Below are 18,635 nucleotides of genomic sequence, written 5' to 3'. Positions count from 1 at the left end.
CTGCACATGTGATGCATCATTCAGAAACTCTGAGACTGTTGCAGTAATCCGGGCACGTGCACGTGTGATGATCCGCTTTAAGAGAGTTGAACAGACTCGTGCTCGGTCAGTGTCCGTCCAGTGAATCCATGGCAACGGCGGGACAGAAAGTGGTGCTGGTCACCGGCTGCTCGTCCGGGATCGGGCTGCACATCGCCGTGATGCTCGCGAGAGACAAGATGAAACGATATTACGGTAAGACACACATTAGTGATGAACACAACTATATCTACAATAAAATGGTAAGGAAATTTCTGTCATAATTTGAAGCCAATTCTATTGAATAACAAGACAGAGATAATAATAAAAAATAGAATAAAAATAAAAAGTGAATAGAAAATGTAAGTATACATAGAAATACACAAGACAAATAAATAAATATATATATATATATACATATGTACAAATGCAAGGGAATGCATGGCAGAAAGGTATATGTTGGATAAATATATAAATATTTCTCTGTTTTCTATAACTAGTTATCTGTTTAGTAACTAGTTCTCAGTGTCTTTGTGTTCAGTGACTAGTTCTCTACGTGAGTTTTCTATTACTAGTTCTCCATGTTCAGTGACTAGTTCTCTCCCTCTGTTTAGTGATTGCTACCATGCGGGATCTAAACAGGAAGGATAAGTTAGTAGAAATGGCAGGTGACACGTATGGTAAAACTCTGACTGTGCTCACACTGGACGTCTGCAGCGATGAATCTGTAAAACAGTGTATCAACAGTGTCAAAGATCGACGAATAGACATACTAAGTGAGTACACACACACACACACACACACACACACACACACACACACACACGATGGCTTGTGTTCAATCTGTAATTAGTCTAAGATGACTGAATTAGACTAAGAAGCTAGAATTAGCCTTCTTCACGCAGATAATCTGACCGTCTGTTTCTATTGTAAACAATTCAGCATCATCCAACAGTTTATCTGTGTGTAGTTAATAATGCTGGTATCGGTCTGGTGGGACCGGTGGAGAGTATCAGTATAGACGACATGAAGAAAGTGTTTGAGACTAACTTCTACGGTGTGATCCGCATGATTAAAGAGGTGATACCCGACATGAAGAAGAGACGCTCTGGACACATCATCGTCATTAGCAGCGTGATGGGACTGCAAGGTAAACGGGTGTGTGTGTGTTGGTTCAAGGGTTTAAATGCAGGTTTAAGATTAGGATTAGAGTTCCAGAGGGATTTAAATCCCAACAGGAGTGAAGAGTCGCAGAGATTCAGACTGACATTGAATAGAAGCATCTGCTAGTATAAGAACATAAATACTGAACTGAATCTGTGTACAGTGACATTCAGAACTCAAAGTGATAAAAAAAGATCTAAAGGAGTGTTGAGGGTTTATTACAAGTTTAACTTTATCAAAAGCATCTGGATTACCAGAGAAAATCTTTTTGACTCATCTCTCAGTTAATTGTTTATTTATTTTTTTGATTTTCTTCCTTTTTCTCCCAATTTGGAGTGCCCAATTCCCAATCCACTCTAAGTCCTCGTGGTGGCGTAGTGACTCACCTCAATCCGGGTGGCGGAGGATGAATCTCAGTTGCCTCCACGTCTGAGACCGCCAATCCGCGCATCTTATCACGTGCCCCACCGAGAGCGAGAACCACATTATAGCGACCACGAGGAGGTTACCCCATGTGACTCTACCCTCCCTAGCAACCGGGCCAATTTGGTTGCTTAGGAGACCTGGCTGGAGTCACTCAGCACGCCCTGGATTCAAACTCACGACTCCAGGGGTGATAGTCAGCGTCTTATCCCTCAGTTATTTTTAAGAAATAAACATGTTTACAGTAATGCGCTTACAGCAGAAAGTCTTTGGTTTAAGTATTCCATAGGATAAAAAAAGAACTGTAAAGCTTGTATTTTTGTTCAAGTGTGTATAAGCCTATTAATTCTTCCATTCCAAAATGTTTGTTATTTGACCTGTAAAGTTATCTTAAACATCATCTTTTTTTTTTTTTTTTGTACTGTTGTAGGTAGATGAACTTTAAGATATTTGTTTCAGATATAATAACTTGGATGGATTTTTCCTTTTCTTTCCTCCTTGCATATATTGTGCAAAAGTTACTGTGTTTACCAGCTTTACATGATCATGACAAGAGCTGTAATATTGGATAGAACTACACAGAAAAGGTTAGTAAGTGATTCCACTACACTTGTCTCATTTTAACACATATAATGTTTGAGTCTTGTGACTAAATGGCTAAACCTTGTTTACTTCAACTGTAAGCACCTTACTGTAACTGACATTTTTGCTTTTTATTAAAAACTGAGGGACGAGTCCAAATCATTTTTTTGGTAATCAACAATATGCTACAATTGCTGTCGACAGAGCTTAAGGCCAGAAACATATTTCAAGCAAGTATGCACGGTTCGGTAAACATGCATAACGTGCATACTTGTGTTACTGTGGCGGGAACAAACCTCTGTACTCTAGGGGGCGATAGAGTTACCTTCGAACGTTTGTGCCATTAAACTGGATGTTTTAACTGTAAAAATATTGACTTTAACTTACATGCTCAGCAATATTCTCTTCAAACTGTTGCTCCACCATGACAGTAGTTGACTTGAAAGAGAAAACTCACCGTAGAAGTGGACAGTTCACATTAATCCTGCTATAGCACCCCTTGTGGAAACATTGAGAATGCAATGCATAGTTGTGTTGGTTTATGAATTACTCATAATGAACCCAGAACATTCCTTTAACTAGGGCTGGGTACTGATCCGGATTTGACTTGATTCCATTTGATATGGCTATATTTCAGATAAAATGTCTATTTTGCTTACATATGAAAGAAATTCTCTCTCAGCTGATGCTGTTAATTATACAGGGGACCTTCTAACCAGGTATATTACGAAAATATACATTTTTCAAATCACTCATTTTCATACTTTTTGTCACACTTTAGCTTTTTAAAAATGTACAACTTCCATGTATTCCATCAATAAATATGATGTCTTGAAATTGCATATATTAAATAGCATATTTCTGATTGTTTTCATGCATAGTTTGTACTATTTGCAAGTATTTACGTTGATTTGTAAAATCATTTGTGAAACGGTATTGTCTCTTTAAGAATACTGTCAGTTCAGTTTTGGTTAGGATGGCGAATGGCGTCTTTAGCGCATTCATGCTATGTGTGATTCAAATTAAAGGTTTATTGTTTTTGATCAACTGATTGTAAAGAACAAAAAGGATATTAAGAGACATTATTCAATGACAAATGTATTGTGTGGACACACATTACACGGAACGAGTCAAACCAAACTTTTACTCTCAACTCGCTGCTGAAGTACTTCTCCACCTTCATACCTCTCAATCACTGCTGAGTGAAATCTCAACATTTACCAGCCAGTGGCCAATCATGGACACTTTTAGTCACAAAGCACAAGATTTGGTCGCATACACGATTGGTGTACTAACATTGTAGAGGGTTAGGACATAGAGTAAAAGATCGGTCTTGGGATTTAAGATATCAAGATCGACCAAAAAAGATTGGGATGCATCGGAAAATGTATATGCCTTTTTAACCCCATCATTTAAACATCCCTGACATTGGTTTGTCTTCATAGGTGTGATATTTAATGATGTCTACACCGCATCTAAATTTGCCATGGAGGGATTCTGTGAGAGTCTTGCTATCCAGCTATTGAAGTTTAACGTCACGTGAGTTACGCTACACTCTAAAACCAGCATTTATCCATTTTATCTTCTCAGTTTTACTACCTGTCAATTACATTAGCACCCAAAATGATGTACAACTGAAATCACATAGAAGCGAGAATAATGTTGCATAGTTTTTGAGTAAGTTCTTGAGTGAGGGTTCCCTCTGGTGGTGTGGAGAAGGTCTGCAGGAACACAGGTAAAAGATACAGACGTCTAACAGCACAAAGATCACTCGGTGGAGAGACTTGAGCTGGAAATTAATGAAATTCTAGAGGATTCTTCCAATGTGCTCAGGTTTATCTTGAGATTGTTTCTCAATCTTGGTCCTGAAGGACCCCAACATTTTGGATTTCTTCTGTATCGAACACACCTGATTCTACTGATTTGCTCTTTAGTGGAGACTCTAATACCTGAATCAGGTGTGTTAGATACATTAAGGGAGATATCCAAAATGTGGAATGCTGAGGACCTCCTGGACCAGGACTGACAAACACCACTTTAAATCCGCTCCTGGAGCACAAGAATCCTGAAGAGTTTAACTTGAACTTGACTTGAACCAGCTAATGAAGGTCTTCAGGATCATAGATATCAATATACAGATGCCACATCAGCAGCTGTTCTTCAATGACCTCCAAACCATCTGTGCATCAGTAAATTACACACCTGTAAATTACACATCGTGTGTCCCTCAGGATGTCAATGATCGAGCCGGGACCCGTACACACGGAGTTCGAGGTGAAGATGATCGCAAACTTTTCTAAGAAAGAGTTTCCAGGTGCTGATGACGACACTGTCCACTACTTTAAGAACATTTACCTGCCGTCTGCAGTCGTCATCTTTGAAGCACTGGGACAAACACCTGACGACATCGCTAAGGTCAGAGTTCATGTAAATTTATTTGTGTAATGTTGATATTACTATGCGTTTAAGAGGAAGTCTCTCTCTCTCTCTGCAGTGCACTAAGAAGGTGATAGAGGAGGTGAATCCTAGTTTCCGTAACATAACGAATCCTCTGTACACCCCCATCATAGCCATGAAGTTTGCGGATGAGACGGGCGATCTGTCAGTTCAAACCATCTATCACATGATGTTTAGTTTGGGAGGAATCATGCGAGTGAGTTTGAACATCATCAAGTGCCTCACCTGTGGATGCTTACGGAGGAGAACCATCTCACCAAACTAACACACACACATGCAATAATGTACATGTGTATGTACACAATAACAGAGCTCACACAACACATTATCTCAAACACAAACTACAGATGATGTGTTTTTAACTGTGAAATCTGGATCTCACATAAGCAGGGTTTCAGCTTTTAATAGAATTACTAGCACTTGAACTATAGTTTTGACTTTGTAGAGTTTTGTAAAGACTACTTACTCAATACATATTTACTGTAAGAACTTTATTTGTATAAAGCACTTTATCAATATGTATTTTGAGGTTAACTTTGGTTACATTTTGAGATTAAAAACTAATAATGTCTTGTTAAATAAAATAGTTTTTTTTAGTTATTAGTGTCTAGTTTAATAGTTTTATGGCTACCAATGAGTTTTTGCATTTACACACTCTGTGGGAATTCACTAAGAATGAATTGTGCCCGCTTAAAGTTCATTTGCAATGCCACAAACGCACCAACAAAATCCCAACTGAACACAATTTGTACATTGAAATTCAGAATCTTCCAGACCAGTTCTGAGTGTTAGATTGTGCAGAATGCAGCAGACCTTCACAACCTGTCATACTGTGATCTACACACCTCAATCAACTCTTTAAAATGAAGAAAGTGTGCTCGACTACATCACACGTCTGGATATATGACCAGTTATTACACTCTTCTCATCATTTGATCATCATTTTATAAATGACTGCTGCCATGGTCTATAGAAAAGGAAGACAAATGTCTCTTTTTAAGGAAATACTGTTTACCGCCTGCTTTCAGCTTTGCTAATGGGCCATTCAGAAGGAACACGTTCTTGCATTTAAAAGCTAGATGCAGTGCAACTAATGAAACAGAATGCAGGGGTCTCGATACGCAATTTACAAAGTTCAAGTTCTTTTGACTTGACACAGCGTCTTAAAAATTTGCCATTTATGGCACAAGACACAAAAAAATGCATAAAAGTGCAGATGGATGCTAAATGTGTTTGGCATGAATGGCCCCTATGACGTAGTTAACTGCATACTGGATGAGGCAATGCAGTTATAGTTGAGGTTCAGGAACTCAGTTTGTTTACACTGGTGTTTTTAATAGTGCAGGCCAGTCCTGTTCTGAATCTGGGAACCTGAAATCTGATATTCTGATCAGCTGTCTGACTCAGGAAGGGAATGTTCTGGATCACTTTTATTCGTCTACATTAGGCTGTTCAATCTGCAGCAATAAAGCAACTGGTCGTTAACCTGAGCAACAGTGACCATTGGCAGTGCAACAAAGTTGAGCAGAGTTTAACTTTATGCCAATGAGCAGTGATGCAATGTGGCCTACTGCAGTTGAACAACAGTACAGTGACTTGGTGACATCCAGCTATATAATCTCTGTCATTTTGGGCACATCTTTATAGAGGCAGTTAACTCCTGAGACAACTCGGATCACGGCTTTGTCAGTCCAAGCCACACAGATCTTTCAGCTGACAGTGAAGAGAGTCGTATTTGAAAAGAAAATCAGCAGATTTTCTCAACAACAAACCTCATCTCTCCAGCATATGAGAGTTAATGTTTACAGATCAGGTGGAAAAGAGTACAGAGTGGACAAGGTAAAACTGAGCAAGATCTTGCTAAGAGAGGACAAACAGCTCAAAAGGAAGGATTGGAGACTAACTGCAGCAGTAACAATACAAGGATCACCAAAGCTCAGATGCTATAAAGTTCCTCCTTCCTTAACTCTTCCCAGACCAGCTAAATCAGTTTTACTACAAAGTCCGCTCTGCTCTTCATTCTTCCACCCATTAAAGTTGAGGAGGTTCTCAAAGTGTTCAGAAAGCAGAACATCAGATATTCCTCTGGCAAACTGAAGCACTGCAGAGAGCAACTGACTCCTGTGTTCACCGACATATTCAGAAATTCTTTAACATCACAAAAAGCACCAAGATGCGTTAAATCTTCCAATCATACCAGGTTTTGTTAAAGAGATCAAGAATGAGGCTGAAAATGATCCTTAAGTTTTATTTAATGAAGTAGATCATGAGATTTATGTATAAAGAAGCAACAATGCGATTTTACAAGATAAGAGTTGTCAAAGTTAATGCATTAATGCATGTGATTAAATGTTTAATGCATTTTTATGCTGTTAATACATGCATTCCATTCGACATTATTAGTTGCATCCTGTTCTGTGCGATTTCTTAAAAAAAAAATATATATAATTGGAACTGATCAGAACAGCAGTGCAAATGACTCTGTCTCTCATGCACAGAGTCTCGTGTGGAGTTCTAGTTTAACTGTAAATGATGGAGAGAGATCCTCTTTATGGGTAATTTATAAATCGAACCCAAATGGGACATATAACAAAAGTGAAGTCATTTGCACTCTTTGTATGCTTAAATGTAATCATCATTCAAAGATTACCCAGCAAAGCACTGGGTCACACTTTATATTAGGTGGCCTACTATGTTAGTACTATGTACTAACATTAAATACATACAAGACTATGTATTTACTGTGTAACTACATGTTGTTCTGCAAAATGCCCACATTTGCTGCTACTGAGGTTGAAGTACGGGTAGGTTTAGGAGTAAGGGTAGGGTTGGGTTAGGATTAGAGGTTAGAGTTAGGTTTAGGAGTAAGGATAGGGTTGAGTTAGGTTTAGGAGTAAGGGTACGGTTGAGTTAGGATTAGGGGTCAGAGTTAGGTTTAGGAGTAAGGGTAGGGTTGAGTTAGGTTTAGGAGTAAGGGTACGGTTGAGTTAGGATTAGGGGTCAGAGTTAGGTTTAGTAGTAAGGGTAGGGTTGAGTTAGGATTAGGGGTCAGAGTTAGGTTTAGGAGTAAGGGTAGGGTTGAGTTAGGATTAGGGGTCAGAGTTAGGTTTAGGAGTAAGGGTAGGGTTGAGTTAGGTTTAGGAGTAAGGGTACGGTTGAGTTAGGATTAGGGGTCAGAGTTAGGTTTAGTAGTAAGGGTAGGGTTGAGTTAGGATTAGGGGTCAGAGTTAGGTTTAGTAGTAAGGGTAGGGTTGAGTTAGGATTAGGGGTCAGAGTTAGGTTTAGGAGTAAGGGTAGGGTTGAGTTAGGATTAGGGGTCAGAGTTAGGTTTAGGAGTAAGGGTACGGTTGAGTTAGGATTAGGGGTCAGAGTTAGGTTTAGGAGTAAGGGTACGGTTGAGTTAGGATTAGGGGTCAGAGTTAGGTTTAGGAGTAAGGGTACGGTTGAGTTAGGATTAGGGGTCAGAGTTAGGTTTAGGAGTAAGGGTAGGGTTGAGTTAGGTTTAGGAGTAAGGGTACGGTTGAGTTAGGATTAGGGGTCAGAGTTAGGTTTAGGAGTAAGGGTAGGGTTGAGTTAGGATTAGGGGTCAGAGTTAGGTTTAGGAGTAAGGGTACGGTTGAGTTAGGATTAGGGGTCAGAGTTAGGTTTAGGAGTAAGGGTAGGGTTGAGTTAGGTTTAGGAGTAAGGGTACGGTTGAGTTAGGATTAGGGGTCAGAGTTAGGTTTAGTAGTAAGGGTAGGGTTGAGTTAGGATTAGGGGTCAGAGTTAGGTTTAGGAGTAAGGGTAGGGTTGAGTTAGGTTTAGGAGTAAGGGTACGGTTGAGTTAGGATTAGGGTTCAGAGTTAGGTTTAGTAGTAAGGGTAGGGTTGAGTTAGGATTAGGGGTCAGAGTTAGGTTTAGGAGTATGGGTAGGGTTGAGTTAGGATTAGGGGTCAGAGTTAGGTTTAGGAGTAAGGGTAGGGTTAAGTCAGAATTAGGAGTATGGGTAGGGTTGGGTTAGGATCAGAGGTTAGAATTAGGTTTAGGAGTAAGGGTAGGGTTGAGTTAGGTTTAGGAGTATGCATAGGGTTGGGTTAGGATTAGGGGTTAGAGTTAGGTTTAGGAGTATGGGTAGGGTTGGGTTAGGATTAGGGGTTAGAGTTAGGTTTAGGAGTAAGGGTAGGGATGGGTTAGGATTAGGGGTTAGAGTTAGGTTTAGGAGTATGGGTAGGGTTGAGTTAGGTTTAGGAGTATGCGTAGGGTTGGGTTAGGATTAGGGGTTAGAGTTAGGTTTAGGAGTATGGGTAGGGTTGAGTTAGGTTTAGGAGTATGCATAGGGTTGGGTTAGGATTAGGGGTTAGAGTTGGGTTTAGGAGTAAGGGTAGGGTTGAGTTAGGTTTAGGAGTATGTGTAGGGTTGGGTTAGGATTAGGGGTTAGAGTTAGGTTTAGGAGTAAGGGTAGGGTTGAGTTAGGTTTAGTAGTATGCATAGGGTTGGGTTAGGATTAGAGGTTAGAGTTAGGTTTAGGAGTAAGGGTAGGGTTGAGTTAGGTTTAGGAGTATGGGTAGTGTTGGGTTAGGATTAGGGGTTAGAGTTAGGTTTAGGAGTAAGGGTAGGGTTGAGTTAGGTTTAGGAGTAAGGGTAGGGTTGAGTTATGTTTAGGAGTAAGGGTAGGGTTGAGTTATGTTTAGGAGTAGGGTTGAGTTATGTTTAGGAGTAAGGGTAGGGTTGAGTTATGTTTAGGAGTAAGGGTAGGTTTGGGTTAGGATTAGGGGTTAGAGTTAGGTTTAGGAGTAAGGGTAGGGTTGGGTTAGGATTAGGGGTTAGAGTTAGGTTTAGGAGTAAGGGTAGGGTTGAGTTATGTTTAGGAGTAAGGGTAGGGTTGAGTTATGTTTAGGAGTAGGGTTGAATTATGTTTAGGAGTAAGGGTAGGGTTGAGTTATGTTTAGGAGTAAGGGTAGGTTTGGGTTAGGATTAGGGGTTAGAGTTAGGTTTAGGAGTAAGGGTAGGGTTGGGTTAGGATTAGGGGTTAGAGTTAGGTTTAGGAGTAAGTGTAGGGTTGGGTTAGGGGTTAGAGTTAGGTTTAGGAGTAAGGGTAGGGTTGAGTTATGTTTAGGAGTATGGGTAGGGTTGGGTTAGGATTAGGGGTTAGAGTTAGGTTTAGGAGTAAGGGTAGGGTTGGGTTAGGATTAGGGGTTAGAGTTAGGTTTAGGAGTAAGTGTAGGGTTGAGTTATGTTTAGGAGTAAGGGTAGGTTTGGGTTAGGATTAGGGGTTAGAGTTAGGTTTAGGAGTAAGGGTAGGGTTGGGTTAGGATTAGGGGTTAGAGTTAGGTTTAGGAGTAAGGGTAGGGTTGGGTTAGGATTAGGGGTTAGAGTTAGGTTTAGGAGTAAGGGTAGGGTTCGGTTAGGATTAGGGGTTAGAGTTAGGTTTAGGAGTAAGGGTAGGGTTGAGTTATGTTTAGGAGTAAGGGTAGGTTTGGGTTAGGATTAGGGGTTAGAGTTAGGTTTAGGAGTAAGGGTAGGGTTGGGTTAGGATTAGGGGTTAGAGTTAGGTTTAGGAGTAAGGGTAGGGTTGGGTTAGGATTAGGGGTTAGAGTTAGGTTTAGGAGTAAGTGTAGGGTTGGGTTAGGATTAGGGGTTAGAGTTAGGTTTAGGAGTAAGGGTAGGGTTGAGTTAGGTTTAGGAGTAAGTGTAGGGTTGGGTTAGGATTAGGGGTTAGAGTTAGGTTTAGGAGTAAGGGTAGGGTTGAGTTAGGTTTAGGAGTAAGTGTAGGGTTGGGTTAGGATTAGGGGTTAGAGTTAGGTTTAGGAGTAACATTAGGTTAAACATGCTCTAGCCAGAATGAATATCCTGTAGGGGCTAGGTTTAGGGTTAAATTAGGTTTGGGTTAGGTTAAGGTTAGGATTAGAGTTAAAGTTAAGATTCAGATTGTCTTTAAGTTTAGGAATTAAGTTTTATATTCCCATTTCTGGGCCATTAGGTTTTAAAATCAGAATTGGGATAGGGCTTCAAGTTCCAATATTCAGAATTATTTTTGTATGTTAGGGTTAGAGTTTGAGTTGAAATTAAAATGACTTTTTGAATTTTCAGATATTAAAGTCTGGGTAAAGGTTCCATGGAATTTAGGTTCTGGTCTAAGGGCCATTATTATATTTTCCTCAAGATCACCTCTTTTTTTAGGGAAATACAAAGGTCAGTAACCTCATTCAGGGTGATAGATCAATAAATATAACTTTTAACAGAGTTACAGATGTTGAATAAAAACCTATTAAGTGCTATAAAATACCGTAAGTGCTATTGTTCATATAAGTGCTCAAAATCAATCTAAATTTAATCACATCAATAATAAAAAATAAGAAAATGAAAAGAAACAAACCACACTAGTGCATGAAGTTGGTTTTTGTTCAGTACCTACCACTCAGTGTATAAATGTATCTACCTTAGGGTTAGGGTTCTTTTTTTTATTATTATTATTTTTCCACACACCAAACAAATGGAAAATAATTCCCAAAGAAACAAATCATTCAACCCATAGTTGGTGTATGTATATGTAACCACCTCTACTTATCCCTTTTACTCATCACTTGTCCCTCTCTCTCTCAGGGTCACCTGTCTGGATTCTAACAGAGCTCATCTCCAGGATATAGATAAGTAATTTCACCCCAGAACATTTTTTTTTCTTCCTAATATTTTTCATTCAATTCTCTTGGATTAATTGTGCCTAGGGAATGAATCCATTTCCTTTCCACCAATTGTCTCTGTTTTTTGGACCAAGTAATATTTGTTTCCAAACCCATTAAAATTAAGTGGTCCACCTGATGTTCTTTAAAATGTTTATATAAGACGCTATCCTTGTTCCCCTTAAAAATATTATATAAATGTTGCTTTAACCTAGCCTGTATTGTATTCCCCTTCTCACCAATATAAATTTGATGGCAGCATTTGCACTCAATCGCATAGACTGCATACTCTATCACTTGCCAAATTGGTTTCTCCAACCCAGAATGTTGCACTGAGCAGCGCATGCGTGTGCAGCATCAGATGCCGGTTTTCCCGCCACATGACCGCCAGCTGCTGAGAGATGTGCTATCGAGCTCGCTGCAGAGAAAACACTTCTTGCTGCAGAGTGTGACGCTCCGCCTCCAGCAGAGACATTGACTCCGCCCCACTGCCTGACTCCTCACAGGGTGTGTGGCTAGAGTGCTGCAGAATGAAGTGCAGCAGGTTGGGGAGCGTCACTGTTGTTTTCTGGAATCTTCACACTCATTTGCTTCCTGTCGGAGACATGAAGAATAAATAATGTGTGTGCATCAGTGACACTATCATTCAGTTTTATTTAATCAGATCCTGTTTACAACTGGTATTAAGATCTGAGTAATCCGTTTTTAAAAATATACATTTGTGTTTTCAGTAATGCACTTACAATAAAAGTCTATGGGGCAAGACATTGCACCAGAATGTTAAAAAACATGACTGTGTCCAGGAAGTTGTCTGTGGTCACTTCCTGTATGAGGGATTGTGGGTGTTGTTGTTTGTGTTGCACTAGATGTCTGTGTAGAGGACTGTAGTGAACACTGAAGCTCTTAATGAACTGCTCTACTCCACAGACAGAGAGTGACAAAAATAACGACTACTACACAGTGTGTGTTTGTGTGCATGTTTGTGTGTGTTTTTGTACCCAGTGAGTCAGTGTTGTTGAGCACATAGTGCGTCTCGTCTCTGAGGTTGATGATGGTGATGAAGGGCAGCACACTGTGGTTATCATGTGCTCTGACTCTCTAAGCGGCCAGTTGAGCTGCGCGTCGAGCAGGTAAAAGCGCAGCGTTTTATTGGTGCGGCAGTGCAGTCCTGTGACAGCGTCAGGCAGCAGGGGGCGCCACTGTGAGTTCTGTAGCGTTCTGCAGCAGGCGCTGTACTGACTGTACGGACTATATGAGCTCCAGACGTGACTGCAGGACACACTCGACACCGTCTGCTTTAAATACCGCTGTAGAACTGTATGCAGCTCCGGAAGAGAGCAGTGAGACTGCAGCACAGGGAGAACGGCTGTCATCAGATCTGAGGAAGAACCGGAGCAGTTCACATACAGTTCACAGACGTTAGTTTTACCGCTCATGTCCACAGAAATGATCCAGACACCAGCAGTGATTGACAGCAGCGTGGGACAGTGGACACGCCCTCATCTGACCCGCAACAAGAGTGATAACGCAACGCCACGTCTGTCACCTGACCACACACACACACACACACACACACACACAGAGAAAGATATCTATAAAAAAAAATTTTCATTAAAGGAATATTCTGGGTTCAATATAAGTTGATCACCAAAAAATTTATTTCGACTTGTCCCTCCTTTAAAGCACAAATCTGTGTTCCTGTGAGACACTTACAATGGAAGTCAATGGGGCCAATCCGTAAACGTTAAAATAGTTGACCCCCTATTCTGTTCATGAGGCCGCTTACTTCACTGTAACGGCCATTTTTGACCGGACACAGTACAAGTATTAATGTTTTTTTTTTTTTTTTTAGAAGAAGAAGAAATGAAAACATTTCTTCTCTAAAGTAAAAACAATAAAATGATGCACTTCTTTTGAGATTTATGTTTTTTTAGATCTTATTTACATATACATTTCTCAATTTCACTATTCATTTGCATATGCAAATAAACAAATATATTATCAAATTTATTAACTTCCCTACTGTAAAAACCTAGTTAAAACATGAAGAAAATACAGTATATATAGTATATATGTTATATATTACAGTATATAATATGATTTACCCACAGGTGTATGTTATCGGTAGGATGAGAGCGCAGTTGAGCAGTATTTATGTTATATATTACAGTATATATAGTATATATGTTATATATTACAGTATATATGGTATATATGTTATATATTACAGAATATATAGTTTATGTTATATATTACAGTATAAATAGTATATATGTTATATATAACAGTATGTATAGTATATATGTTATATATTACAGTATATATGGTATATGTTATATATTACAGTATATATAGTATATGTTATATATTACAGTATATATAGTATATATGTTATATATTACAGTATATATGGTATATATGTTATATATTACAGTATATATGGTATATGTTATATATTACAGTATATATAGTATATATGTTATATATAACAGTATGTATAGTATATATGTTATATATTACAGTATATATGGTATATGTTATATATTACAGTATATATAGTATATGTTATATATTACAGAATATATGGTATATGTTATATATTACAGTATATATAGTATATATGTTATATATTACAGTATATATAGTATATATATGTTATATATTACAGTATATATAGTATATATATGTTATATATTACAGAATATATGTTATATATTACAGTATATATAGTATATATGTTATATATTACAGTATATATGGTATATATGTTATATATTACAGTATATATGGTATATGTTATATATTACAGTATAAATAGTATATATGTTATATATAACAGTATGTATAGTATATATGTTATATATTACAGTATATATGGTATATGTTATATATTACAGTATATATAGTATATGTTATATATTACAGAATATATGGTATATGTTATATATTACAGTATATATGGTATATATGTTATATATTACAGTATATATGGTATATGTTATATATTACAGTATATATAGTATATATATGTTATATATTACAGTATATATAGTATATATATGTTATATATTACAGTATATATAGTATATATATGTTATATATTACAGAATATATGTTATATATTACAGTATATATAGTATATATGTTATATATTACAGTATATATGGTATATATGTTATATATTACAGTATATATGGTATATGTTATATATTACAGTATATATAGTATATATGTTATATATTACAGAATATATGGTATATGTTATATAAAACAGTATGTATAGTATATATGTTATATATTACAGTATATATGGTATATATGTTATATATTACAGAATATATGTTATATATTACAGTATATATAGTATATATGTTATATATTACAGAATATATGGTATATGTTATATATTACAGTATATATGGTATATGTTATATATTACAGAATATATAGTATATATGTTATATATTACAGAATATATGGTATATGTTATATATTACAGTATATATAGTATATATTACAGTATATATAGTATATATGTTATATATTACAGAATATATGGTATATGTTATATATTACAGAATATATAGTATATGTGTTATATATTACAGTATTTATGTTATTAAAGTATATATACTGTATATGATTTTACATGCAGCTGTATGTTATCGGCAGGATGAGCGCGCAGCTGAACAGAATATGTTATATATACTATAAATACTGTAATACATATGTTATATATTACAGTATATACATAGTACAGTAATGAATAGTGGGTCTCGGTCCGCTTCCAAACGAACTCTGGTGCGGTTCGATTGATATATGAACTCAACCTGGACCAAAAACGTCTAAACGGACCAATAACGAAGTAATTTGCCTAATACTGACCTCAAGCATACCTTATGTTGCCCATTACAGTACGGTACAGGCGTCGAACCGCCGTCAGCCGTCCTTGCAACATATCTTCGTTAGTGTGTGCAACGGAGGAATTCCTGGCGCTGTTTTGACTTCTTTACACATTTTATTAACTCTTCGTTTGTTCTCAGCTGGTAAAAATACCACCATATATACATATATAAATATAACGAGCACATTTCGCCCAGCAGCCAGCATTGTTTTGGATGATCGGCAAGTTCCGTCAAAAAATATATGTCATAAAAGCCGTCCAATCAGGTTGTGACTTTTTCCTGATGCCTTTGGTTCCCTTACGACTCAGTCCACTTGACATTGCGTAATTACGCATATGAGAGTGCCTTCATACATGACCTATTTGAAACCACTCTACAATATGGTGTTTGAGCCCTGCCTGTTTTGGCGCGAAACTGACCGCTATAAAAACAGGTGCACAGACACCATTTCCTCAGAATTTCTTCAAGACGGCGATCATCTCGTCTAGAAGCCCTCTAACTTCGCCGTCGATATACACGAGTCAGTGGGTGGAATCTTCGTGGGAAAATTTTCTGCTCCCCTGCAGTGTTCTGGCGAACATCACACCGCCTCGCCGACTGACGCGTCGCTGGTGAACGGACCTCAGCATCCTGATTCTCCACAGCGCTTCGGCAATTGTGTATTGTATAATGTGTGATATAAATATAAATATATATTAATTTATATATTTATATATCTAAAAGAGTCACTTCCGTGTTCGCATCTTTTTAAAGATGTCGTTCCGTAAGTGTTCCTTGTGCGAGAAGCACATCCCGCCGTCAAATCAGCATGAGAGCTGCGTTTACTGTCTGGGCCGCGCCCGTGCAGAGTCAGCTCTCATGGAGACAGACTGCCCTCACTGTGAGAGCATGAGTCTCAAGACGCTTCGCTCGTGAGTCACCCTCGTTCTGAGGGATGATTCAGCCTCACGAGCCCTCCCACCCGCCTCTTCTGTGATACCCGAGGATTCACACGAGGAGGCACGGCGGGGCCGCGAGGTCGAGCAGGATGACTTTTTCCTCTACAAAGCACACACATTATGCGCAACTGCTTCCCTATCGTGAGTGATGCATTATATCATACAGTGAGCAATCCAAATTGCCCTCTGTCCTATTACGCGGATGCGTGGGGAGCCCTAATGGGTATTTCAGAATGGGTGCAAAAATGATCGAACATGGTTATACGATCCAATTTGCATGCCGGCCACACCGTTTCAACGGTGTTCTGTCTTCCACAGATTCGTCCGAAGACGCGCCCATGTTACGAGCAAAAAGGTTTTACAGCCGTAATATTCTTGTTCCAAAGAAAGATGGCGGACTTCGGCCAATCCTGGATCTGAGACATTTAAATTGCGCACTTATAAAGCGGCCATTCAAAATGATTACCCAGAAACGGATCTTATCACATGTACGCCCACACAATTGGTTTGCGTCGATAGATCTGAAGGATGCGTACTGTCATATACAAATTGTACGTCATCACAGGATGTTTTTGAGATTCGCGTTAGAGGGAACAGCGTATCAATTCAAAGTCCTGCCCTTCAGACTGTCTCTGGCTGCTCGCACAATGTGCGTTGATGTGGTTCTCGCCCCTCTGAGACTGAGCGGCGTACGCATCTTGAACCACCTCGACGATTGGCTGTTACTGGCGCAATCAGAGGCTTTGTAATGCCAGCACATACTTACTGCTTCAGCCATTCCACAGTGTCTGTCTCAGTTGAAACTGGGGAGAACACTTCCACTGAAACTGTTTCAGAAAGCACTGGGATTTATGGTGGCAGCATCCGTCATTCCATTAGGTCTCTTACACGAGACCTCTTCAGTGTTGGCTGAAGCGCCGTGTGCCACGATGTGCTTGGCGCCAAGGGCGCATGCGCATCACTGTATCCCGCTGCTGTATAGCTGCTTTAGCACCATGGACAGCTCCTGCATTTTACAAGTGAGGTGTTGCACTGGGGCAAGTTGTCACGTAGCTCCTAAAGCTATCAGCTGTATTTCAAGCCTTAAAGGCTTTTCAGTCAGAAATAGCAAACTGTCATGTCCTGGTTCGTTCAGACAACATATATAGGCATATATAAACTGCCAAGGCGGAATTCAGGAGACTTCACCCTCAAACTGTATTGAGGATTTGGGAAATATCTGGCAAAGCAGAAATTGATCTATTTGCCTCAGTGGAGAATACCCACTGTCCCCTTTGGTACTCAAAGTCCCAAGTTGTCAGGCGGAAAGTGGTGACCACGGATGCCTCCAACACAGGTTGGGGGGTGGTGTGCGATGGATGCCCGATCTCTCCCCGAGAGCGACATATGTCCCAGGCCTCCTGAATTACAGCGCAGACCTACTGTCACGCTAAGGGGTGATACCGGGTGAATGGAGACATCGTTCTCAAATTGTACTGAGGATTTGGGAAATATTCAGCAAAGCAGAAATCGATCTATTTGCCTCAGTGGAGAATGCCCACTGTACCCTCTGTTATTCGAAGTCCCAAGCCCCGCCTGGAACTGATGCATTGGTACACAAATGGCCAGCGAAACGTAAATATACTTTTCCCCCAGTATGCCTTATTCACTCTGTCTTATGCAAAGTCCGAGAGGGCAAGGAAACGATTCTATTAGTTGCACCGAAATGGCCCAACCGGCCAATGTTTCCGGAAATGATGAAGATGCTGTACAGCTCACCACGGGAAATACCACTGAGGAGGGATCTCCTCTCTCAGGCGCAAGGCACAATCTGGCATCCCCAGCCCAAGCTGTGGAACCTGCATGTGTGGCCCCTGAACGGGGCGCACTACACATGCCAGAACTGACGCGTTCAGTCATGAACACCATTTTACAGGCCAGAGCACCATCCTCGAGACATTGCGAACACTAGCTGCACTACAAGACTCAGAGTTATTGATGCACGAGCGATGCGCTCCTTGTTCTCAGTCAGAAATTCTGAGGAAATGGTGTTTGTGCACCTGTTTTTATAGCGGTCAATTTTGCACCAAAACAGGCGGAGCTCAAACACCATAGCCAATATTAGAATATTGCCGTTATTGTAGAGAGGTTTCAAATAGGTCGTGTATGAAGGCACTCCCATATGCATAACTACGCAATGTCTCGTTCCCTTCATCTCAGGGAACTGAGGTTACGTACGTAACCGAGACATTTTGTATCGTTAGGTTCGGTGTTAAAAATACCAGTGTGAACGCTAAGCGAACCAGGACTAAATTTATCATTTTCTTTTTTGATCCGGACCAAGAGAACCGAACTACAAATGTGAACACACAAATTACATACAGATTTTCTGTGGTTTGTTCACTGGAGGGTTTGTAAGAAATATTCTTTGTGAAGCTATTTTCAAAATGCTTTTTATTGTTTAAGGAGTTATAAAAATAAAAATGACATTTAACTTGTGCTTGCCAAAC

The 18,635-nt window shown here is 39.2% G+C and overlaps 1 protein-coding gene and 1 pseudogene across 1 annotated transcript; one reads left to right on the top strand and one right to left on the bottom strand.

The window, feature by feature from the left end:
• Positions 1-125: 125 nt before the first annotated feature.
• Positions 126-5,053, top strand: LOC127444030 (retinol dehydrogenase 8-like). Its single transcript, XM_051703164.1, has 6 exons — positions 126-234; positions 633-794; positions 989-1,168; positions 3,633-3,726; positions 4,419-4,602; positions 4,682-5,053. The coding sequence occupies exons 1-6, from the start codon at positions 129-131 to the stop codon at positions 4,907-4,909; spliced, it is 954 nt and encodes a 317-aa protein (XP_051559124.1). The 5' UTR covers positions 126-128; the 3' UTR covers positions 4,910-5,053.
• Positions 5,054-11,709: 6,656 nt separating this feature from the next.
• Positions 11,710-12,739, bottom strand: LOC127444236 (thioredoxin domain-containing protein 11-like; annotated as a pseudogene).
• Positions 12,740-18,635: the final 5,896 nt, after the last annotated feature.

The sequence above is a fragment of the Myxocyprinus asiaticus genome, chromosome 7, assembly GCF_019703515.2.
Source record: "Myxocyprinus asiaticus isolate MX2 ecotype Aquarium Trade chromosome 7, UBuf_Myxa_2, whole genome shotgun sequence".
Taxonomy (NCBI): Eukaryota; Metazoa; Chordata; class Actinopteri; order Cypriniformes; family Catostomidae; genus Myxocyprinus; species Myxocyprinus asiaticus.
The sequence above is the reverse complement of the archived record's forward strand: the minus strand, read 5'-3'. Positions and strand labels throughout refer to the sequence as shown.

Bases quoted from the DNA above. Each gene is read 5' to 3' on its own strand.
- LOC127444030 (XM_051703164.1), top strand. From the start codon at position 129: ATGGCAACGGCGGGACAGAAAGTGGTGCTGGTCACCGGCTGCTCGTCC. The intron at 795-988 runs GTGAGTACACAC...ATCTGTGTGTAG, and splicing joins TCGACGAATAGACATACTAA to TTAATAATGCTGGTATCGGT. The intron at 1,169-3,632 runs GTAAACGGGTGT...TTGTCTTCATAG, and splicing joins CAGCGTGATGGGACTGCAAG to GTGTGATATTTAATGATGTC.